The sequence below is a fragment of the Apteryx rowi genome, unplaced genomic scaffold (genome assembly GCF_003343035.1).
Source record: "Apteryx rowi isolate R43461 unplaced genomic scaffold, aptRow1 scaffold_4, whole genome shotgun sequence".
In the NCBI taxonomy this organism is placed as follows: Eukaryota; Metazoa; Chordata; class Aves; order Apterygiformes; family Apterygidae; genus Apteryx; species Apteryx rowi.
The window spans coordinates 7854898-7879631 of record NW_020450529.1 but is presented as its reverse complement, the minus strand read 5'-3'; the positions used below and the strand labels follow the sequence as shown (position 1 = coordinate 7879631).

The 24734-nt window shown below is 43.9% G+C and overlaps 3 protein-coding genes across 6 annotated transcripts in view; 1 reads left to right on the top strand and 2 right to left on the bottom strand.

The window, feature by feature from the left end:
- Nucleotides 1-1143, top strand: part of SLC25A26 (solute carrier family 25 member 26) — a 97580-nt gene extending 96437 nt beyond the window's left edge. For 3 of the 4 annotated variants that reach the window (XM_026074773.1, XM_026074771.1, XM_026074778.1), the window contains one exon: nt 3-1143. In XM_026074773.1, the coding sequence (XP_025930558.1) occupies nt 3-102 (100 nt within the window). In that variant the 3' untranslated portion in view covers nt 103-1143. The remainder of the gene's footprint in view (nt 1-2) is intronic. The other variant, XM_026074776.1, reaches the window with a different exon arrangement.
- LOC112970420 (leucine-rich repeats and immunoglobulin-like domains protein 1) lies at nt 941-6149 on the bottom strand. Its single transcript, XM_026074781.1, has 2 exons — nt 4068-6149; nt 941-3873 (listed from the first exon to the last, which is right to left on the bottom strand). The coding sequence occupies exons 1-2, from the start codon at nt 4600-4602 to the stop codon at nt 3641-3643; spliced, it is 768 nt and encodes a 255-aa protein (XP_025930566.1). The 5' UTR covers nt 4603-6149; the 3' UTR covers nt 941-3640.
- Nucleotides 941-24734, bottom strand: part of LRIG1 (leucine rich repeats and immunoglobulin like domains 1) — a 64654-nt gene continuing 40860 nt past the window's right edge. Inside the window, exons 9-17 of the mRNA XM_026075010.1 lie at nt 21590-21670; nt 15802-15873; nt 14412-14483; nt 11984-12147; nt 9639-9959; nt 8728-9009; nt 7722-8141; nt 6245-6367; nt 941-5636 (exon numbers count right to left, since the gene is read on the bottom strand). Of these exons, the coding sequence (XP_025930795.1) occupies nt 5413-5636; nt 6245-6367; nt 7722-8141; nt 8728-9009; nt 9639-9959; nt 11984-12147; nt 14412-14483; nt 15802-15873; nt 21590-21670 (1759 nt within the window). The 3' untranslated portion in view covers nt 941-5412. The remainder of the gene's footprint in view (nt 5637-6244; nt 6368-7721; nt 8142-8727; nt 9010-9638; nt 9960-11983; nt 12148-14411; nt 14484-15801; nt 15874-21589; nt 21671-24734) is intronic.

Here is a 24734-nt window from a genome sequence, read left to right as displayed (position 1 = left end):
AGACACCAAGTGCTCCCCTTCCCTTGCGCTGAGCGACCGGCTCCGCAGCCCGACCCGCCGCGGGAAGGACAGCGTCACCCCGAAACGGCACCAGGCAAGTGAGAGCTCCGGGGCTGCCGGCGCAGCGGGGGGCCGCGCTGCAGCAGGGCTCGCCCGCACGCACCAATTTGTCAAATCCTGCTGAAAATGAAACTTTCGCTTAGAGGACTGTGGGGAAAAAAAAGACCTAAAAAATGTGTTTGAATATTTTTCCCTGATGCCTTTTTGCTCGAGTTTTAGCTAGGTGGGAAACTTGAAAATTTGATTTTATTCCATTACTGGGATAATTTGGAACAACAAAACTTGAATCTCACACCAGGCACCAGCTTTTTAAAGGCTCTTGCTTTTCCATTTTAAAATAGTTTAACTCCTACATGTATTAAGGGAGTATTCTCCTGAGTATTCTCAGAAAATGTGCTTTATACCCAAAGTTATAATTTAGAAGAGGATATACTTTTATTTTTTTTAAATAGACAGAAACTCAACCGAGATTTTAGTTAAAGGAAGAATTTGAGCTTATCTCTGAAGCTGCCTCTGGAATTTCCATAAAGGGTGGGGGCAAGACGTAAAAAGCCAGACGTGTTCGCAACTGCAGCTGAATCTGGTGCAATCCTGACCCCATTTTTCTTACATACTTAAACACACATGCACACACCCCCATCTGCTCAGCTTTCGGTGCCAAGATTAGGGCACTTGCCAGACACTTAAGCAGTTGATATATTAGACATGTATTTCTTGAGTTCTTTCTTGCGGCTTTCAATACAGCCCCCAAATTCCATCCCATCCACAAGTCAGACTTTGAGTCTCAAGCTSATCTACAGTATCCAATGTTAAGTCTGTGGGTCTAATTTCACCAGCAGCCACTTTGCATTTTCATTAGAGAAAGACAGAAAAGAGTGTAGCAACAGATTAGAATTTTATTTAATTTTCCACTGAAACTCCCAAAAGCTCACTCTCAACAAAAAAGCTGTAATATTATAAATGAACCTTTATTAAAGACACTTCAATGCCATTTGTTAGACACTTCAATATCTTACATGTTTTTCAATGTACAACATTGTACCAAATTTTCTAATAAATAAATAACTTTGTACACAAAAGTAATACTTCCTCTTTCACATTGCCTCTTAGAAGCAGCAAATTCACATATTTAGTGGAAGTCATAACATTAGGCAGTTAACTTTATTCAGAAACATTATTTTCAAATGTTAATGTGGCAAATATGCTTTATCTCTGCAATGGTGATGACATTTCCGCCAGCAAAATGAGTCAATTAAATCACTCCCATCTTCCCCCTGTTCCCAGTTCCACTGTTTTCACCTTGTGAGTCAGTTCTGAAGYGTACTTTCCCCTTGAGTAAAGGGAAAAGTATGCTCGGTTTATAATTTTCTCACATCCATTTCCTTTGCGTGGAATAAACTTGGCACTCAACATACTTAGCCACCTGTCTCAAAGTGCAAACGTGTCAATAGTCAGAAACTGATACAGACAGGTACCTGGCTAAACTATGCCTTGCTCCATCAAGGTCAGCTTCAGTCAACTAGTTTACAGTGAAACTTGTCTTAAGCTACTCAGCAAAAGACAAGGCGTCTTCTTCTCAAGGGAGATGTTGCCTCCTCAAGGTAAGGCTGGACAGGACCAGCTTGTAATAAAACGAACGGGCACCTTGAGTCCTGATTCAAGGCAGCACTTAACTTCTTACTGAAAGCCCATAAGCTTGGTAGGACTCTGGCAGATCTGTAATGATATCCTGAACAGAAAATGCAGCGTTTCTGCCCTTACTTCTGATGCCTGTTTTTAGCCACAGTACTATTAGCAAAGGTGGGTTTCTACTGGACTCTGCTTCAGTGGAACTGGCATTAGAGTTGCTCCTAAGGAAAAAAGTAATAAACCCCCCTAATAAACCTTCCCCCAAAGTAGTCATCACCAGAGTTTAGCAACCTTATATTAGCAGAACTCAAATTACAAATAACTGGAAAGGAGTCCTCCATCCACAGGTACCAACACCAACAGAAAGCAGCCTTTCTATAAATAAAAAGCTTCATAGTGAAGTTATAAGTGACAAGGATCTGTTTGACCAACGTGGGTATTTTTTTCCCCCTATTCATGGATGAACTTAAAAGACCACATAAAAATACTTGGGACATTTCCATTTAACAGAGCATATTCGACCATCAAATATACCGTTTCCCTTCTAAATTAGTATATTTATTTCTGAATAGCCTGGAATTGCTAAACAAAGCAGCATGATTCATTTGAAGCAGATAATTTCATACGAAGAGTCTGGCTGCAGATCAGGGTAATGATGCTCAACAAGAAAGCTTAATAGTGTGTTGCAGGAAAAAAGGTTGAATTATCACATGAATTAACAGTATAGCTGTCAGCTTAGGAGTGTGATTTTATTTTTTGTTGCCAAAACAGTTACATGGTTCCAAAACCACTCTGGAATAGATGTAGTTATAGTGGTGGGAAAGCGCATTACACTGGTATGGGTTATTCCTTTCCCTAAACAGGGACAGGCTGTATCGTTACATGCGCCTTACAGAGGTGTAACTGCACCCATCGGCAGGACGTGGGGGGCGCCTGCAATTCAGCTCCGTGGGCGATTAGTGCTGTAGCAGCCCGTATGGGCAGACGGTGCCCTCTGGTATGAAGTTTTTGCATGGTGCAAGATACGAGACCACCCCATAGTTTACCGCATGATTGATTTATTTTGGTAATGACCGTATTCGCTAATCGTGGTATCCTTTTTGTCTGTCTGGTTTGGGGCTCTGCACGGTGGCTGAATTAGTGCTTCTTGTGTGGTCCACTCTAACATATAGGTACAGTCACAGTTCGCCTATTAATTTTTATGCAGTTCTGAAAAATAATAGAACTTAAGTTCTTCCACAAACAGGAAAAAAAATCAGGTTGCTATGCAATGTCTAATAGCTTGGGGGTTTTTTGCTATAAACTTCATTTGAAATAATTGAAGATCTCTGTTTAAATGTGTTAAGTGCAATAAATTTCAAAGGGGAAGGAAATTTGTGCTAAGTAACCCAATTGATATTTGATTTAAAGGAACTTCCATTGAAAAGAGGACAATCCCTTTAGAACAGTCTGTTTTTTAAAGTTCTGCTTATGCATTTAAGGCACCAGAATTATTTTTCTCACAAAGTTTAACAGCAACCTGATACTGAGAACAATATTGCCAAAATTGTAAAATTTCACTCAGTTTTCCATGCACTAAAGATTAAAATAGCCTCTGTAAAAGATATATATATATATATTTATATATATATATTTATATATGAAAACTCTTATATACAATTGTATCAAATACTTTTCTCTTTACACAATAATCCCTTGCATTTATGTGCTTCATATGCAAGTCAACTTTTGAACGCTTCATACTTCTCAGGGAAGTTTTAAACTATATACAAACAGGTGACGCTCGAATAGGAGTTTGTTCCCCATACAAGCTTGTTTTTCATACCTCAGTTGTTTGCCTTTGACAGGTCATCAGTTCAAGATTTGAGGTAGAAGTAAGTAGCCCATACTCTGTGCAAAAAAAAAGAAAGTAATAGCATGTTTGTTAATTTGCACATGGCAGTCTGTTCTCTCAGTCCATCGATCTTCTCGGTGGCTTAAACTCATGAATGGAGTCACACGACTTGGGTACGTAGCTGTTGGACAGGAGAGCCTGCTTCACTTCCGCTTCACTCTGCAAATCCAGTAGCGTTGGGGAAATTTCAGGAAGCACGTTCAGTTGCTTAAGTGACCCTCCGGCTGGAGAAGCTCTCACCAAATTCAGGTTGTTAAGCTCTGAAGGCTTCGCAACCGATTGTGAAGAGTCTGCAGAAAAACAAATGCCCACTGCRGTTAGTTGATGCTCAGTCCACCAGCGCTCCTCGAAAAACCAACCCTGCCGCTATCATGCAAGTCCTTCAACCAGCTAAAGTCACTGATGGGAGAAAAYAAGGCACGGATATAACCCAAATGGTATTACAGCTGGGGAGAAAAAAAGACATCCCCAAGTAAACACGTACCGTGGTTGTCTGCCAGCAGCGGGCTGGTCGTGGTTGTGCCCGCGGGTCTCATTCTGTCATGGTTGCTGGGGTAGAGGGTCCCATCCGTTTCCACCCTCTTGCTGCTGGCAATCCCGTTGCACTGCTGAGGATGAAGAAGGCTGGTGCCTGCACCCCTCTTCCTGCTTCGTTCCTTGCTGCTCAGTGCATTTTGGTAGGTGTTATCCATAGTCTTAAGGCTCTCGGAGTAGTACTCCGACTCCTTGGGGTAAATGTGGACGTTCATGCTGTCTGTACTCCCACTGCAGTCTGCGCACACAACCGGCAGGCCATAGCCTTTAAAGGGAGGAAGAGAAAACAGCAACGAATGAAGAATAACCAGCTGGAAGTTGTCAGCCCTGAAGCACACAAATTGCGGAAGGAAAAGGCAGCTCTGTTTAGTTAGTCTGTCCCTCCRCAGTATGGGAATCGTTCTCACCAAATAATACACACATTTCTTCGTTTTATACAATGCTGGTAAATACCCACATCGTTCAGAACTCTGTAGCTGTCCCATAGCTAAAGGTAGTTCAAAATAATAGCTTGGGTTGGTTTTTTGTTCATTCCAAAGAATTATTTTTTAAATATAAAATATGTATTTATTTCCTTTTCCAGACTTTCTAGTCAGAGTAAAGTTCCACTTTCTGTTTCTACACTAACTGCTATAAGTACYAGGTTACCTTTATTTTTGTGCTGCTGCTTTAAAGGGATCACTGTCAAATCATATTGTTATCTCAAGATATTTTATTAGTTAGTGGGAATAACAGATGAGCAGAATTCAGAGAGGCAAGCGGGAAAGAGTTTCCAAGTTTTCAAAGTTAATTTCCTTTGTGTGTTTGACAACATTCCATTATTCAACTTTACAATTTCTCCTGGAGAGAAAATTTGTTTCACTGGCTGTTCTTCTGTATATTTTACAATACAGCATGAGAACAGAAAACACATCCTAAAAATAAGAAAGTGCGAGTGTAAAACCCAAGAAACTCGCAAAGAGGAGAAGCAGGTGTAGTGCCCAAAACAACTTTTAAATTAAAAAGAAAAAAAAAAAGCTGAGCTTTGAAGTTGACAGACCCTTTAAAGATCATGACCAATATAACACTTCCAGTGTGAAAGTACTCTCACATTTTAGGAATAGCTCAAAATCAAATACTGATCAGCCAGCTGCAAGCAATACTTATAAACCTTAGCCTGCCTCTTTCTGACAGTTGCTTGAATTCAAACTATCCAAATTTGATAGMGGATCAAAGCAAGCAGGAGAAAGTAAATTTACTGTACTCACACCTGAGAATCATTCTGGCCTTTTTTCTTAAGGTAACAATTTCTAGTCTTAAATGCTGTCTGACTTGGAGGGCTTTCTGATCTGTACAAACATGAAATACCTTTCCAGATTAATGGGTTTTGTACCTGTCTTATCTGGAACAAGCATTCCATCAGCCAAGTCTTCAGTTTTCCAAGTGTCTTTATTATAGCCGATGCACAACTTTGGCTGTCTGCAACCTACAGTGGGAGCTTCAACATCTGGACACCTTCCAGCATCAGTCTGACACATACCTGTAACAAACGAACCATCTGCCTAAAGATTACAACCATCTGCTCTCTCAGCTGAATGACCTGTTAGTTTTATTTCTACCATAAAAGCTACAAAAAGGAGAAAAATAGCAATGGAGATAATAGATAATTTTAAGCTAATGTTTAACAAAATAAATGCTTTATAAACTCAGAAGAATCTTAGTTCAGAATGCTTAACTTTTCCTTCCTAACACGCTGTATTTAAATACTGTAAAATCCCAGCATTTAATTTCTAAGCCTGAAGGCAGGGACAGGCCATGCTAATGTATTTTGTAGTAGAGCTTAACTGTGGATAACTCTGGTGCCAAAGAAGTAATCCAAAATTAGCAAAAAAATACTCCTTAGGGCCTGACTGAGGAGTTCCTGAAGTAGTCTGCTTGCATAAATGCTGTTATTAGTGGGAGAAGGTAGCTCTGTAAAGTGAAAGTCAGATCCTTGTTCTGCATAAACGCAGTAGCTAGAGAATTACATTATGAAGATCTTTCAGATAACTCAGAACAAGCCCAGAAGTACTTTGTACTGTGATTTCTCCCTCCTCATATCAAGTCTAGATACAGTATTGCAGAAAAAATAACCGGACTGGTTCTCACCGTTGCTGTCTATGTGCCCATTAGGCTGTTGGTTATCTACTCTGACAACGGCTTCCTGCCGGTCAGAAAGAGTCCCTTGTGAAGACAAGTAGCTCGGCACGTCAGGAGGCACAATGGTCTCATCTAGAGCAATGGGAGGAGAAAAACATCAGTTCCCGGGAGGATGTCAAGGCTTCTGTTTTCAAATGCATCTAGGTCTCATTTTCACAAGGGATTTGAGAGCAGATCTATAAATGGTCTTTTCCATAAATGCAATGAATTGGAATTGTACTATCTAAATGCCCCATGCTCCTAGAAGTCCCATCCCCTCTGATTTTCAGAGAGCCTAAAGCTGTGAGATTTGGTGCTGATAGGCCATTCTGGATATTTGCATTTGGCATGGTCAGTACAAGGTACGTGGAGGTGGAACGGTCTCTTCAGAACAAGTAAATCCTTCCTTTACTCCTGAAATTCAGGGCACCTGATTTAATTCAAGGCCTTCATCTCCCAAAGTCACAAGTAGCAGACTTCTGGAGAACAGCAGCTTCAATTCACTTAAGCAGAAAAGTCTAAGCCCCTTAAAGATCTGTGGCTTTCTCCATGCTGACTGAGGCAATCTCAGTTTCCCCTATTGTCACAAACACCAAGTGAAATGCAATTATCCTAGGCACGAAGCCTTAGATTTTCAGAATTGATCTTTAATATAATGTGCAAGATGGAGCTTAAAAAAGAAAAAAAAAAAAGGGTAAAAATTCCCACATATAGATTGCACTAATTATATGGCAGCCAAGACTTCCTACCTAGGCTATGGCCTTGAAATCCTATGTTGTACTATACCTAATACTGAGAATGATACAGGAAGGTTGTAAATCCCTGAAGGGCAGGGAGGCCCTAGGCTCATTCTTCCATACTTTTGTCCAGAGACTGTATAAAGCTGAGGGCAGGAGAGTTTACTCTCTCTGCAATGCTGAGCTCAGCAACAAATTATCCCCTTCTGAAGCAGGAAGCAATAAACTCTTCTTCTTCCCAAAGAAATGAGGGATGTCCCTCATCAGAAGGGTTATAACAGCTCTTACGGACAACAGGAAAAAAGCTTCTTGCTTCCAAGTTTAACGTTTCTATGTTTTGAATACAAAGTCTTTGAAACTACAAATTCCCAAGAAGCAATACAGGTTCCCAGCATCATGGACATAATCCAGACTGTCTCAAGAGTTATCATTCATGGTCATGGAAAACCAAAGTAGCAAAGCAAAGGCTGAGACTACTGCCAAGTGGAAAAGACCTTGCTGAAGAGCCAGCCAAGGGGAGAAATGCAGCTCTGAACATGCTTCAACAGCAAGCGAAGGCTGGTTCCAGCTTTCTGAGCCAAGAGAACCACAGAGATAAGCCAACYGCCTTCCTAGTGTGATTGTGGCTACCTGACGTGCTGATTCAGCCTTAGTGGGAAGTCTGACAACACAAAAGGTTTGAGAGCACCTTAGCAGGAGACTAGACCTACCTGTGTTGGTGACACTGTATTCTTCACTCTTCTTCCTGGTTTGGTAGATGATGCAGACCCAGACCAGAGAAGTCAGCACAATGCTACACACCACTGCAATGGTGATGATCCCCACAGTGGTACGGTCTTTTCTACAGCCAAGAGACTGCAAGATGCTCACATGGCTGTGTGCACGCTCTGTCCCGAGGGTGTTGGACATCTCACACGTGTATTTCCCAGCATCCTCCAAGACAACATTCCTAACAATGAGCAGCTGGTTGCCAGGGGTAAAGTGATGCCTTTCTGTCATGATTAGGGGCTGGTCCCCTTTCAGCCAGGTAATGCGGGGAGGTGGACTCCCTGTGGCTTTGCACTGAAGAGCCACAGTCTCACCTACAGACACTACATGGTCTTCCAGTGGATGAATCAAAGAGGGTGTCTCTGCAGGGGAATAAACGCAGAAATTAATTCCTGGGGATAGTGTGGTAACAGATTTCTACTATATTTTCTTTAACATTATTAAATAGACCTGATCTTCCTGCAGACAAATACATAGCAATGCACTACACAGCCATGCGCCCAGGGGAATGGTGGCCTCACACCACAATAGTTGAGACTCATGATCTAACATGCACAACCAAGGCCTTCTCTTCACCAGTCTGCGTTAGTCTTCCCACCAAAGAAACCCCTAGGACAAGCGATAATGGCTGACAGACATCAAGAATCTGGTTGGGCAAGAGAGGTGGATTGCAGTTTCCTTTTGAAGTGATTTTCCCAGGCAGGAAATAGCATGGTTGGAGGGGTTTCCCTGGCAGAAAAGGAAATGTGACTCACAACTCCTTTTTTTAATTAGCAGGGTATTTTTCATTAGTTAGCCACAGTGTAAAAGCATGAAACAAGACTAAAGCAGAGCACTGACTCCTTGTCCCGTTTGTGTATCTACAACTGCTAAAGGGCCTGAGCAGAACTCCCTTCCAGTTCTCACTTCTGGATCTCTTGGTCTCTCAGGGGAACTAATGCACCTTACCCAGTACGGTCAGGGTGGCATTCGCGAGCACAGACCCTGCAGAGTTCTGTGCTGTGCAGCTGTAAACACCCATGTCTTCTATCTTCACATCCGTAATGAAGAAGACATCATCGTCAGGCATGACGTGCATGCGGCGTTCTCGAGCTGCAGGGAAGTCGGTGCCCCCATCTTTCTGCCAGGCAATTTGTGGGGTGGGGTGTCCCTCAGCTGCACACTCCAGCCGTGCTGTTGTCCCTGTCCGGCTGGTGATGTCGTGAGGAGTTTTGATAAATGAGGGCAACACTGATATAGAAAAACAAGAAAAAAGGATGAATAATTCGATGGAGAAAACACCATCTCTGAACATGCTTATTTTCCTAAACAGAAGACAGGCATGACAACTACCCATAGGATAAAAAGCTGCTTTTGCAAGACACATCTAAGCTGTTGGGGACTGATCCTGTATTTCTATAGCACATACCTGTCTACAGTGTCCAAGACACCCCCACTTGGGATCATTAGACCTGGGATCAAAGCTAATTGTCTTCTGTGATTAACCTGGAAACAAAACCCATTATCCCTCCTACAGAGAACTTTCAATCAGTATATTCCCTCTACTTTGTAACCTTTTTGAATCTCCATTCCCATGGGCAAAGACTCTACTGGAACAGCCAAAGAGAATGGCTGAAGCCAGTGGAATGACTCATGCTTAGGGACAACTCGCTGAAGTGCTTGGCTGGATAGCAGCCATCCCAAGGCTGGCGCSTGCTCCTCACGTGGCATTTCCCAGAATGCACTGAGATGCAAGTGGCTAGCGTGAAGAGGTTAGGAGCTTCTCATCATCAGGAGTGGACCCTCAGGAGTGACTGCCTGCCAAAAACGGGTTCACAAGGAATTGGAGGAAAGGAACTAGAAAGCAGCTTTCTACTAACCATTAACAGTGAGTCGGGCCTTGCTGGAGTAGGTGGAACCAAAGTGATTGGTAATGATGCACTGGTAACGTCCTTCATGGGTGAAGGTGACATGCCGGAGGTGCAGAATGGTGGTGTACTCCATCACCTCACCATCCTTTGCCCGCACATGTGCAAAGTTCTCAATCTCAGCATTGCGCAGCACCTCGTTGTCTTTCTTCCATGCAAACATCATAGGGGAGCTGCTACTGCTGGCAGCTGAGCAGGTGAAACGGATGTCCTTCCCAAGGACAGCCACTGTTGTCTCAGGCTGGATGATGATTTGGGGCTTGGGGAAATCATCTAAGAGAAAACAGCAGGCATAGTTAGTCCTGGTCTGTGAGGATGAACTGGAACAAGCAGGAAGATGTAATGAGAAATGAGTAGTGCATAAGTGAAAGACATTATTGTACACCTGTTTTTACATCCACTGCTGTCCACAAGAGAAGAGCAGCTTGCTCTTGCAAAGCACTTCACCTTYGGGACTGGCTTTATTGTACAGATATGCCACACACAACTCCACTGAGTGGCTGGTCTAAACTAGAACTCTGGTTCCCTCTTTCATCAGTGGAGTGAGATGGTCACCTAGGGACCAGGGACACTGAAAAGATGCCTAGCTCTCTTCACCCATGTGCCTGCCTTTATATTCCTAAATTAGCCCCCTCAGTTCAGTGTCCAGTTAAGTGAGATGAATCTAAGCCTATTTTAAATGAGTCTATCTGCACTTTGAGAGAGTCATCAGGACTATGAGTGTACAGTGTATGGATCTACCTGGTACCTTACACAACTGAATTTTGACATTGAACCTGGGCCTCAAAAAGATACTATGGTCTAAAGAAAATATCCTTCCCTGTGCGACCCGTGCATAAAGAGCAATACTGAACCTACAGCTTCACCTGCAGACCTGCCTTAGCCTGAAGCAGGAGGGAAGAGAGGGAGGACACTTAAAGCGAAGGGCTGCAGTGCACTTATCCACTTTCTAGGAATGACTGCTCAGGAGCAGGGTAGCTGCAGCATGCACCGCCAGTGCAGAAGCAGCTGTATTTGCCTGTCACCCGTCCGGTGTGGAAAGCTTTGCACACTCTCTGCCCAGAAAGATTGTTGTTTTTAGCAGGGTTCCAAGCAGATTCATTTATTAGATTTCTACAAATGGTGTAATTTAATATTTGACTAAGGTTTAATTAAACAGCCAGGCCTCTGGAACCAGGCATACTAGTGCCTGGAGGACTTGGCAGGCATCGGAGAAGCAAAGCTGTCTTCATTTTGTGATGTTGCTGTGGGGATCAAGCCATCATGATCTCTTCTTCCAGATGAATGCAGCAACCCTCCCTAAGCCCCCTCAGAGGGAGGCCACCTAGGCAGCCCTGGGACTGTGCTCAAGATGGACATGGGACAGCAGCTGGAGCAAATCTTTTGCTCAGTTCTCAATACAAGTCATGCATTCAACTGAATTAAAGGGTGTTGCAGGAGCATATTTGGACTCCATCAAACAGCCATGTGCAGCTCCCCCTAGAATCCATGTCGGCTCGCATCACAGACAGCTTCCAAAACCAGGCTTTTATTTTGCCCCAAAGCTGGATGCATGAGCAACACGACTTTGGCTTCCTCTGATCATTTATGTTTCTTTTTGTTATTAGTGAAGTGGTATGTGTTTGTGTGTGTTGGGTATTTAGTAAAGCTGTTTGGCAACCACAGCTCAAGTGCAGAAACAACTGCAGTGAGTGTTAGGTGGGAAAACAGCTGTAGCTGCTGTCTGCATGAGAGAACAGCATAGGAGAAAAAATAAGATTGCAAAATCCAACTGTTAGCAGTTGGTTGATTCATATGTAACACATTACTGGCCCAATAAAAGGAGCTGTGATGGAGAGATCCTCCTCTACTTTTTTTTTTTTTTTAACCCTTTGTTTCCAAGAGGGAGAAAAGTTGAATGATGAACAAAAAGCCACAGCACAAGCTCATAATGCTGCAGTGTGAAAAATTTATAGCTGCAGTCCTGGTAATATCAAACTGAGAGGACTGCAGAAGTCTCTGTGCAGCTGTGCAGCCCAATTTAGAACTGGAACAACCATTAGTCCCTTTTGATTTAATACTCAGGCAGCCCTGTAAGGAATACACTAGATGCAAGCAATGTGCTGTGTGGTTTTGGTGGGAAATAAATTGTAGCCAATGACAAATTTTTAAAATGTAGGCTTGGGCTTGCTTTGATCCCAYTGAATAACAAAACAAAACAGAAACTGTCTCGTAATAACATGCTAGTAGTCAAAGAAAATGTTTCCCAAGTGAGTCCTGCCCTTCATACAACCTCGAAACACACAGGCAAGACTTACCACACACAAAACTTTCTGGCAGCACAGCAAAAATGCTCTTGCTCTTTAGCGACTCGGGATGGGCGCAGGTGGCCACCACAAAGGCTTGCAGCTCTTTCTCAGCTAACCACTGGGGCAACCATTTCAGCTGGCAATCGCAGAGGAAGCTGTCGCTGTCGATATGGCTGCAGGGAAACAAAACCAATACAAGCCTGCTGTGATTCCTGTACAGAGAGGCGGCTGGAAAGTTCACAGCCCTTTCAAGTTATTCGCATTCCTTCCTCCCAGCATGGGCGGAAGGAAAGCAGGACTGCAGGGTTGTCCTCTAGGCACAAAACTRATGGTGCTAAATATGTCACGCGTTTAAACAGCATTTCACCTCCGCATAGAGCAACCTACTCCTGYACTCCAGTGATACTTCCTGGCGCCTTATAATTAACTAACTTTTACAGTGATCCCAAGGAGCAGATAAGCAAGGTCATCCCTGGCTTAGGTGAGGGAAACTGAGGCAGACTGTCTGCAAAGGATACATGCATTAGAGGCACATTAAAACCCATGAATGCTGCTCCTATTTCCCACATCTAGTTACTACACATGCTCCTTCTCTGCCCCTGCGGGACTGAGTGTCTTTGGTGGGGACTGAATTCAGGACTTAATTATTGAACACTGAGAGGATGCCAAGAAGTTCCCTAAGACCTTTAGTTACCTCAGTGGCCAACAACAACGGACTAAGTGGAGAAGGCCCTGCCCTCCTTCTCCAGGGTATGCGTTAGCAAACAAGCATCATCAGGGGTAAGAGGGATAACAGATGTTGTGTTTATTGGTTAACTACCAGTACAGAACCAGTGAAGGGGAAATGACCAAAGACATTTGCGTAAGCCCAATACAAACAGTGACTAATTTGGAAAGCAAAACAAAAAAACATTTCTCAGCATCCTACTAGTACCTTAGCACCTTCTCTTTAGAAAAGAGCTTTGAAAAAGGGGCAAATTAAATGGGAGCCTCAGAATTTTTTTTTTTTTTTTAAATACGCAGGGCCAAACTGTGTCTCAGCATAGCRCTGAAGCCAGTGAAGAACTGCAAGTATACACCAACAGGGAATTCACACTTTGGTCTGGTTTGGTCCAAAAGCCTAGGAAAATTCAGTCCGATCCCTGAAATTGAATGTGAGGGGCCTCAGAGACTGTGGAAAAATGGTCACTGACAGAGAAGTCCCGTCCTGCAATACTGCAAGTTGTACAAGAGCAGGAGATCAAGAGCACAGGAGAATCCCAGTTCCAGCACTGTATTATGGGAGGATGCAAATCTCCCATTTTTCTACCTGAAAACCTCAGGAAATCTGGAAGTCTGAAACTATCCGGGAAAGAAGAAGAAAAAAAAAGAAATGGACTGGAGAGGGAAGGAATGAGGGAACACAGGGATCTGCTTTTCCAGAGTTGTTCACTTTGCTGTCCTAGATATRTTGCCCCTAAGATATGTGATGGATATAGCTGAGAAAGCTCAGAGAAACTTTTAGTATTAAAGATTTCGGTAAAATACATTCTGCATGTATATGTCATCTCTGAGGGCCAACTTTCCCCTGATATAGAGGTTCCTTCAGAAGACCTGGATTCCCACAAGCTCTTCCTCTAATCAGATCAGAGGCTTTCCCCTTAATTTTGTTTCAACAGCCAGTGCAACAGGTAAGGCAGTCGAACAAACAGTGGACATGCCATGTCTCTTATTCCACAGTCATTGTTAATAAATGGCATTGCTAATATTGACCCTCAATTCCCATCTCCAAAGTCAGGAAAAAGAACCTGAACCTGGCCCAAGTACCAAATGAGTGAATTCTTGCTCCACAGACATGGTGYACCACTCCAGTGTGCAGCAATGCACAGACAGTGGATTAAATATTTATGGAGAAGAGGAGAAAAGGAAACCAGGCAGGACTGGAAACAGTGTCTGATAACAGTGCAGAGCCCCAGCCYGGAGCACAAGCAGTAGCTCTGATAACACACCCGTATTTTTATACCAGAAGGCTGGATGACAAGTGGATCCAGTTCAAATGGTGCTTATCACTGAAAYGTCAGTACTGTATGCGAACCCTAAACATAGGTACAGTGGAGGAGCAGATGGGCCACTGGGAATTAAATCAKTCAAAGCGTGAGAAGGAGAGATGGCTAACAGGACCAGGGCTGGACTTCCTGAGCGGAGATGAATAATTGCACAGATGCAAACCTGCTGGAAGAACCTGTTCCAATGATCTAATTTCACTCACTATTAAATGCAAGATGTTCCCGTGACATCTACTCGTGTAAAAATACCCTGCAGAGGAGGACAGGGAAGAGGAGGAAATAAATGAGCGGTAATGTGAATAACACCCCACTGGAAACAATGTACTACTTCTCACGTCCAGGGCAAGAAAGATCCCTGCCTCCTTCATGGGGCGTACAGTCCAATAACTTACAGCTGCCGCAGGCTCTTCATCTTAGCAAAAGCGTCTGCTTGAACGGAACGAATGGCGTTATCTCCGAGGTTCCTGCAGAACACAACCAAAGGCACTTTGAACAAAAGGGCTGCTGTGGCTGYGAAGAAATCTCTCCATATTTAAGCAACGACTCAAGCAGCAGATGATACGGTAGCTCCTTGTTAGGACCGTATGCACTTGCAGCTCGCAGAAATGGCATTCCACAAAACACTTAATATTGAACAAGTATTACTGAACAATAGTCAACCAACAAAAATTATGGGAATAAGTCACTAAGTCATTCCATACCCCATATCCYTCACTGCACTTTCGCAGTCTCAGCTACCTCTAATCCTCCCTAGCTCAGAAATTCCTCAGCCCCCTTGATAAGYACAGGTAGCCAGGAATGTCACATCATGGCCCAGACCTTCAGCAAACAGAGAGAAGGGCAATATTTGCACTAAATGGCATCTGCCAAGTTACTTGAACATGACTTTGAGAGGATACTGTTGTGCTTGGAAAACACTGCAATGTTTCCAAAATAAGGTATTTTTGAAAGTTTCTCTCACAGCTATTGCTAAATGAAAAATTCATTTGTTCTCTAAAAAAAGGACGGTGTCAGATTTAGGGCTTATTTTTCATAAGTGAAGTGCAGGACAGACAAATGCCAGCCACACTTGCAAAGGAAATCGCAGTACAACATTAAAAAAGAAGGCTTTATCTGGGAACGTACCCCCACAGTCAGGCAGTCCTACCCCTTCAGCATGCKCTCAGTGACCGTAACGTTCATACGATCAACAGCCAATAAAACATCTAGAGCAAAATCACATATACTTCAACTTGTCTTAATTCGGAAAGGAAGCTATTCATGAATCACTGCTGGAGTCATCAGCCTTGGGACACACAGGAAAAAAAAACATAGCGGCAGCCAAAATTTACTTCTTGCAAATCGCTCTAAGGCAGTTGTGCTGAATGGGGACGTTCGGTGCCTGTATCATAAGCAGTCGTTTGCAACATGTGTCATCACCAGAGTCTAGATTTAGGAGGAAGCTGGGGCAAGGGAGGAGGAGAGAAGGCTACATCTGAAATAGCAGATTTTCTCTACAAACAGCCTGCAAAGTAGCAATGTGCAAGTCAAAGCGATATTTATCCAAGTACAAATCAAAAAATTAAGAGCATGCAGATTTGCCATATGTTCTATAACTTTGTTCCTGGCACAAAAAAAGGCCAAAGTTGAGGCGGACTTATAATGAGAAGGAAGCAGGTGGCCCCCACAAATGGACTGACTTCTCAGTTTACAAAGCTGCTATTAAATTGCTAGCAGATCTCTCAAGCAGCTACTTTTGGCAGACCCCCCTTCCCAAACTCCAAGGCATGGTGGGTTACTCACAGGTGCTCCAGGGCCTCCAACCCTGAGAACGCTTTCTTGGCCACCGACTTGATCTTGTTTCCAAACAGAGTTCTGCAGTTTCCAAACATCCAGTGCCAGATAAACAGAAAGAAAATGGGGAGGCGGGGAGAGAAAAAGAAAGAGCGAGCACAATTAGTGTGGCTGTATCTGATATAAGCACTCAGTGTAAGGCCCGGGAAATCTGAACTGCCCAGAGATTAAGGGGGCTGAAGTACATTCACTTTCCCGCTCCTGAAATTAAATCCTTTTATCTGTATTTGAATTTAATAGTGATGACAGCATGAAAGGAAATGTGCCATATCACGTAAAAAGGCAGGTTTGCTCCAGTACTTGGAAACCAGCTTGCTGAGTAACAGAAGGTCCCCTCTATTCTTTGAAGGCTGGCTGTGGACAGGATTAAGTGCAATGACAGTTTAACAAGATTCTGGACTCTCCCTGCAACACTTTCATTTCTGCCTTCTTCCCAGATAGTAAAAGAGGAGTAATTTATTCCCTGTTCGCTGGCCTGAATGGATATCCACGTACAAAGGCTGGGGGCTGTCTCTTGGCCACATGTTTACGGAGCACCTAACAGAAGGGAGTGCTGACTTTCTGCCTTGGCCTTTTATAAATATCATCGCAGAGTAATATAATGCAATAAATAACAGCAGAATGGGAACTGCAAGGGGCAAAGGGAAAAAGAGGAAAGGTAATGCCCAGAGAGCCCCAGAGTGTGTGCTTGCACTCCACAGCATTCCTCTGAATCAGCAGGTAATGCCAAGCAGCAGCAAACGAGAGGGACTATCACTAGGCAAAAGCCAGCTGGTGTGATCACAGCMCAGCTGGTATTGGCAAAGTAACAATTTTCTATAAATATTGACCAGTGGTGATTGGTCAGGCACAGAGTTCATAAAGAATGGATGGTTTCATCAGATGTTTTAATAAAACATCAACCAATGTCATTAATTAGGGTTTTTTTTTTCCTTCCCTGAGTTCTCTCTGTATAAGGATTATCTTTCAGGTGCATCTTTTTTCACCACTTGCTTCACATTGTGCCCAGTCCAACTCACTACTACCAACTCAGGTAAGATCTGGCATTTCAGGTGCTGTATTATGTTTTCCTTCAAATTTTTTCCTTCAAATATAGGGTGCAACCTACATGCTTGTAGGCTCTGAAACAGGGTTCATCCCAGTGCTTGCTCCCAGCTGGGGAAAGGAGACTGGGGTACATGTGCAGCCATTATAGGAGCAAATACATTTGCAGGAGGTTGTGTTAGGGCTTTCCACAAAGCAGCATTCAAATGTCGGGGTAGTGTAAAGTCCTGCCACTGACTCCCAGAGCGCCTGGTTTCTGTGTGGATGACACAGCCGATGCCACACTGGGTAGAAGGAACAACTAGAGCTCGTCATGCTGTTACAACAGGGAGGACAGAAACGTGTCACCACCTATCCCTAAAGTCCCTTCTGTTTGGAGGGAGTTTGGGTACCTGCCAATGGGCAATACTATGACCAAGAGTAGGTGGTCCTCACCAAATCAGTTGCCCTAACAGAGGTATTACCGGAGCAGCCACCATTCCAGTACATAAGCGGGTGTGAAAGCCCTGGTCCTCCTAGCTCCATACAAAAGGATCTGTGGCCCCAGAGCCACAAATCTTACCCTTCCAGAGCAAATGATCCTACGACTATTTTATGCTAAAGCACATCCAGCTGGCTCAAGCTGTACAGCACGGTACCTCTCTCCTGGTTGCCCAGGCAAGCCCACTGTACRCCCAACAAAGAGAGGTCTGTCTGGCGGTGGGGAAGACATCCCATCGCCCCGTTCTCAGCCGCGCTATAGCCCGCAGCTGGCTAGTGTCCAGCGTCATGGTAACTTTGTGTCACATGGTTAATCAGAAACAAATTACTGCTCTTAGCTTTCCTCTGAACAAAATAGCCAGCTACAAAGCCCGGTCACGAGCTTCTGTTTCAGGCAAAGCTAACTCCCAGCCTCCGCTGCGAGACACATGCTCGTAGCCCTTTCTTACGGAGAGAGCTCACTTGGTATAAAACCACAGTTGAATCTTCAGAGTCCCTTCCTTAACTATTTGATCTGAGATGAGAGTAAAGACAGCTATTGTAGGCATGCTGGTGGCTGATAAGGGATCCAGATAGTTGCAGCCTGCTTTATAGACAACATCCCACATGTCTACAGCGAGCTTTGCTGAGCTCCTCGTTACAGCATCAAAGTCCTATTTATTACATGGGAACGTGTGGCTGTATGCCCTGGGTGACATACCCAAGCACCAAAGGATGCATGCAAGGGCAGAGAAGGCCACCGTTTGGTTAGATATTTTGTTTTAATGAATGCTTGAAAAGTCCTTCTTTTACAATATCAGGACCACACATTCTCTGAGCACAATTAATACAGTAAATAATTTACTATATGCAAACTCTGGCCATATGGCTGCATCCATGTACACTCATTTAGAGAGCCATATTCCTAAACGAGGGTGTTATGCTGAGCTCAGATTTAGTAACTGGAGATTTCTACGTATTGTTTACAATGGATCTTGGACTCTGAAAATTGGATTCTATCCAATTCTATCTATATTCTAGAGATATAGATCTGTATCTATATTTACCTACCTGTCCAGAGGTAAGGAGCAAGTCTGGGCATGAGAATATATACATGTATACACCATTTGTACAGGTGAGTCCGATTTTATGGTTGTTTATATGAGAAATATATAACATACTGATAACAACTCTGTGCCCAGCAAACTCATTAAAATCATTATGCCTTTCAAATCTCGAACCACCACTGCTCTACTGCTGAAACRGTTCAAACCCAGCGGCCCCCTTCAAAGGGATGGGGCACTCTGGAATGCAAACGCGGCGGCATGCAGCTCCGCACGGAGCCCGCTCGCTGCAGTCGCGAAAGCTCCTCCACTGCAGGCAGTTAGGCGCGAGCATGCTCTCCCGGTGATTGCATAAGTGTAATTACACGCTAGGCACGCAATTCATTAGAAGGCAGCATTTTCTCCTTGGGCCAGTTCTGCACCTGCAGGAAGATCTCAGTCACTGAGTGAGCCATCAAAAAACTGGTTACATTTAGCAGCTTGAGTAATTAGGAAACTGGTTGTTCCCCAGCCATTCCACTGATGCTTTTCATGCTTCGCTGCTTCTCGACTCCCTCTTTCTTGAAGCAACATTTTAATTTAAGCCTGCACTCTCCATCCTGGAGAGCTTCATATATAATTCAGAGAAGGCTAAAGTGACTGGCCTCCCCACCTCTCAGTTTAACACCTTCATTACAACGAACAACACTCTCCTTGCTAAATCCTTTCAGAGGCTAATCTGTGCCAGATCAAAGGGGAACAGCTTTTAAGGCAATCTCTACAGAGCTGAGGTGATTATTAATTCATTGGAAGGTCTCCTCTGAAGTGCCCATTTATTTTTTGTATGCTAATGCATTTAAAACCATTGACGGTTTAAACGCAGGCAGTGAAAAGTTCTCTGTAGAGGCTGATATTTTATTTTAATTTAAGAAAAAAGCCCTGCCAGCAGGAATGATATTCACTTCAGCCGTAGATGAAATTACAAGTTTGGGATTTAAGTGCTGATGAGCTAAAACAGACCTGGGTAGATCCCTTTAGTCAAGTGTCCCCAAAATGCCTCAAGAAATATAATGAAATAATCTCTTATTCTGAGGTTTTTTTCCAGCCTCCCATTCTGACCGAAAATGAATGATCCCAGCAGGAGTAAAACTAGCAACCTGTCTGTCCCACAGCAGGTTCGTTCTCTTTGGTAATCTAACCGCCTCCTGCCTGCCACAGACCAAACTGATCCACATGCTCTTCAAGGGTACGAAATTCGCTGCAACCTTCCCGCACAAACCACGGGAACACGACCCTCCCCGTGTTCAACCAGACCTAGCACCGGCCCAAGGCCACGTGCAGTGGAAAACAGAGGACAACAAGGTGAAGCAAGACGTAAACCTGGTCTTCTTTAGGCTTGCAAGAGCCCCTGCCACGTCCCCTGCTAACGGCAGACAAAACCGGCTGCCTTTTGAAGCTGTTCCTTCTGCCGGATACGTCAGATCAGGCTGTGGCTGCTTCACCGGTGAGCGATAGCTGCTCCGTCCAGAGCTCCGACACAAGCCGGCAGGCTGCCGTTGCTCCGCTCCTACCTCCTCCTGCTCCTTGCTCTATCTCCTGGCCTCTGTCTGACCCCAGCTCAGTGCTCATTTCTCCTGATGGCTGAATCAATCCTTTTGCTGAACTCTTTCCTTCATCGCTGTCTCCTCTGGCTTTTTCACCTCTCTCCTGCTGTTTGCGCCCAGCACTTCTAACACGTCTGGATCACTTGAGACCTCTGTTCTTGCTCCCATGCCTTTGGCCACGTTTGGGGGATGCCCTATGGTGGAAGTCGCACCCAGACAGCTCTCCTCTGCTCCTGTCCTCCGCCATCTCCCTTGTCAAAGCAGCACTACTTTCAGACTCGCAATCCTACTGCCCGCAAATCCCTCCAGAAAAAGCCTCTGCTCCCACTGTCCCTTCAGCCGCTCACATGATTTCACTGGTTTCTTCAGGCACTGAAAACCTGTAAGATCAGCCAAGGACTCCCACCCACCACATTTGTCTCCTCTGCCTTTTTTCGAGGAACTCACGGAAAGACTTCACACACACAGTGATTCCTACCAGCCTCTCTCCATCTCATGTATCTTCTACCTCCCTCCTTGACTCAGCCTGTCCTTAAGCCCTTCCCTGCCTCACCTCACTTGCAACTACAACCTGGTTCCCCTCTCCTTCGATCCAATGACTCCCCTCAACAAGGATCAAAAGCCATCTAGGTCTACTCCATCTTAGCATTAGGTCCCCACCAATCCTGCCATTGCTCTTCCCACTCCCCCAGGAGTCTCTAATGAAAGAACGACAATATACCTACCGCCTGCTAGGATTCATTCTAGCCATCTGCTATCCATCGAGGTACTTTTACTGCACCTCTAGCTGTGCCATCTCAGCATCAGAGACAGCGTGATGGGGGGTGGTGAGAACTCAAACAAAGGCAAGAGGTAATGATTAGAAAGAGACTCCTGATTTGTCACAAGCCATCAGAGACGTCTCTAACAGGGCTGATTTATATGGCGTATTTCAAATAGAAAACAAACAAGTACAGAGCAATGTGAAAATACTTGCGAAGGCCAAGCAAGCCATAAACATTTGCAAGGCGCATGCTTGCCTTAGGTTTCTTTTTATCTCTTTAAGAGCCTATGCCCCATGGTGCCTTTTATTGTCACTGCACATGGAAACAAGCCCAAAAGATCACTCTCAGACAGAGTATCCCACAGAAATGAATCCTGCTTCAGTCCTCTGTTGTAACAGGAAACGGTGTGATTTTTCTTTTCTGTTTATTGTTAGTTGCTGCATCAATCAGTGGTTTGCTGAAGATTACAGGGGCTATTTTTTCTTGTTGCTGTCTGCTTTTGGAAGTAAAGGATGGTTGTGCTGAAAACAAATTAAGTTTTTCTATCCTATGTTTGTGAACTATAGTATGTGACACAGACTGGTTATTGCTCTAAAAGGGCCAGAATTGTTCCACCAGCTTAAAAACACGAGTGCTTGATAACCACCTTTACACTGTTGCATTGAGCCTGCAAAACTACCATGTCTCAGATTTTCTGCTGATTTTTATCTTGTTCCAAAAGGAGCAAGAGACTTGCCTCAAAGAACCTCAAAGGTTGCACAGGAGGGGAGAGCTGCACTCCCACACAGGCACATAGCACAACTTCAAAATCAGAAATACTCACAGCTTGCTTAGGTTTTCTAGGCCAGTAAAGGCTCCATTGGTATCTTCTATTGTGCCTGCAATCTCGTTGTGGTCCAGATCCCTGCGGAGAGGAGGAGAGAGAGTTCACAATCAGTGTCTTAATCCTAGGCTCATCGTTAAGAACAAAAGAAAGACAGTTTAAGAATGGCTAATGAAGAGTTTCCCATTTTCTCCTGAGAGTTATCAAAAAAGCCGAGTCTTGCAGCATAGCAGCACTAATCACCTTTCCTGCACTGACTCACTGAGGTGATGCATTCCAAAAAGAGCCCTGGCTCCTCCGTAGCTGAAACCTTCTATGTTTCTGAGTTAACATCAGATTTTTTTTTAAAAAAAGAAGTTGATTTGAGTCCTTTTCTAATTCTGTGCATCCGAATAGGAGGAAAAAGAATGAAGTTCCTAAACTAAATTGAAGGAACTGAAGTGAATTGGTAGATGAGACCAGACAAGGAGTCCACCTAGATCATCATCTGAGTCTCTGACAGTGATATTTCATTGCAGGATGGATGGTGACCACTGAAGGCAAATGAGAGTAAATTTCTTCCTCACTTTACCACTCAATTCAAAAGAGAATGTATTAAACCTGAAGTACATAGGTTTAACAGCTGCTCTTAAATGCTACAATCATTAATTAAGATAACTTTAGCTATTCCTACGTATACATGTATTTGTATATAGCTATATTTTCAGAATGCTATTTGGTCTATTTTCTATGAAGCTGTAATTTTTTCTGGCAATGAACTTGAAACCTCTGCAAAGAAAAGTACTATCATCACTACACAAGTCTAACTCTCTGTATAAACACTTTTTTTAAAAAATGAGTAAGAATTCCTTTTCAGAATTAGCTTCTTTTGGCTTTCAAATTGACCATCAATTACGAGAGTCAAAGGGGTCTGAAGAAAAACAAGCACAAAGAACAAACAAAAAGATCCACAAAAGCTGTTTAAACAGTCTGTTTAAAAATCCTTCCCTCCTGTGCTTTAATTCCAGCTAGCAATGAATACCAGTAACACAGACAGAAATTTATCATTTCTAATGCTAAGTAAAAAGAAAGAAAAAATAAATAGGCCTTGTTGGTTTTGTTACATCACTCAGATTTAAAAGCTAGTAAAAACCACCAACAAAGTAAACTAAATCATCCAGATAACCCCCCCAGACCCTGATTCTCCTTTTGCACCTTTTGAAGATTACTGTCAGAACAACAATATTTCCAGTTTAAATAAATTAAGACCAAAAAAGAAAAAGACTGAGTCCCCTGCATTTTGTAACATCCCAGGCAGGGGCATCATGGTGGAGCTTCTGGGGTATGTGGCATAAATACACAATAAACCACAAGAAGAGAACAGAAATCAAAAAATAAATCCCACAGTTTTAGTATTTACAGTATTTTCCTCAGCCAGGATGGGGCTGAGATTTTTGCCCTCAGTACCTAAGCTGACTGCAGTCTTTGCTTGTTTCCTGGCTTTGGTGTATGAACTAAAGATGTGAAAGGAGATGGCCAAAAGCCACGATTCCTGTTTCTCAGCTGGCTTCAGCATGAGACCCAAATCCCACGTCCCTGGGGAACGCCGGCCTTAGCCAGTGTGACTGTGGATGTCGGGGTGATCTGTGGGTAGATCTGTGCCAAGGGGATGGATAAAACCCAACATCCCAGCAGAGTGCGGGCATGCATAGGGCTGTGGTGGCATAAGAGACAAGTCCAGGAGAGCCGCTTTGATGTGCTAACAGTTTAAGTGTTATCTACGTGGGGCAACAGCAGATATATCCTCCTGGAGCTAACTTTCTACATTTTGCTTATGGCTGCCCCACCAAAGCCAGTTGTTCTGTTTGTCTGTTTTTTTACAGGCTAATCCCTTTCTCCTTGGACATTTCTTCTGTTCAGTTCCACCACAGGCTTCCAGCCCAGACCCTCGTCCCGTTCCCAAGGCAAATACAGACAAGYGGGAACAGCCTTTAGGAGCTCTCCGACACACACTTTTATTAACCGACTGCCACACATTGTGCGTTCTTGAAAAAGAAGAAGAAAATGGTATTGCTTGTTGCTATGCTTGTTCTACCAGAGGCGACTCAAAGGTTTAGTGTTAGAAGGGAGAAGAAGAAGGAAAAAAAAGCCTTTTTAACAAATAGATGAAAACAGAGAGGGGGGAAAAAAGAGCGGGGTATTTTGGCCTAGCTCTCTTTGTATTCAAACTCCTCTCCCAGCCCCTGTTGCCAATTTCCTATTCTTTCTGGCTGGCTGAGCTTGAATGCTCGCAGCCTTGTTAATCATTGTGCTGCGAGGTCCCTGGGCCTGACCTCCATCTGAATAGCTCCACATTTCAGCAGTTTCACACCCACCAAAGGCTCCCCAACAATAGGCCATAATTAAAGCATGCTCGGGTCTTTTTCACCAGGTGCAGGGCCCAATAGGCCTTTCTCTTTATTAAATTAGAGCTCGCTCACACACTCTCTCTCCTCCTCCCCCCCCTCAGCCCCAAACATAAAAGAGGCTCCACATTCACTGCAGAGCAAAGAGAGCGCTAGCAGCTCCCCTTCCCCTCCATTTTTCTTTGGAAACCTTTAGTTCCGGTCCTGACAGCTGCCTCAGAGAAGTCCCCTTCTGAATGCCCAGTGGCTGAAAGGCTTTGGCCGAAGTTTAAAAAAAAAAGAAGAAAAAGAAAAAGCAAACAAAACCCAAACTCACTTTCCAGTCACTTCCTCCACTGTGAACTTCAATAAAGAAACGAGTAGGATACAAAGAGTACTGTAAAAAGGGGAGATCTCTCTGTTCTCACTTCCTTTTAATTACTCAGAGCATAATGGGCTTCTGAAGAGGAATGAAAGTATCAAAGTGCATTTCTTTCTTTTGAAGGAAGAACTATATTAGCCTGCTGAACACAACCAGCCTGGAAGCTTGGACAGTGCTATAAAAGGGGCTGTGAGAACTCGGTGGTGTTTCAGATAAAAGTGCCGAGCAGGCAAGTCTTTGGAGAGTGGATGAGAGTAGCCAGACACTCAGCAGGTGCAAATGAGAGAGAGAAGCACCAAAGCTGCAGGAACAGACAATTACAAGAAGTTTTTGGCCCATCTTTTGATGTTTCCAAGGCAATCCCAGATGTACTTCAGTCTAACATAACTCTTGGGCTTAG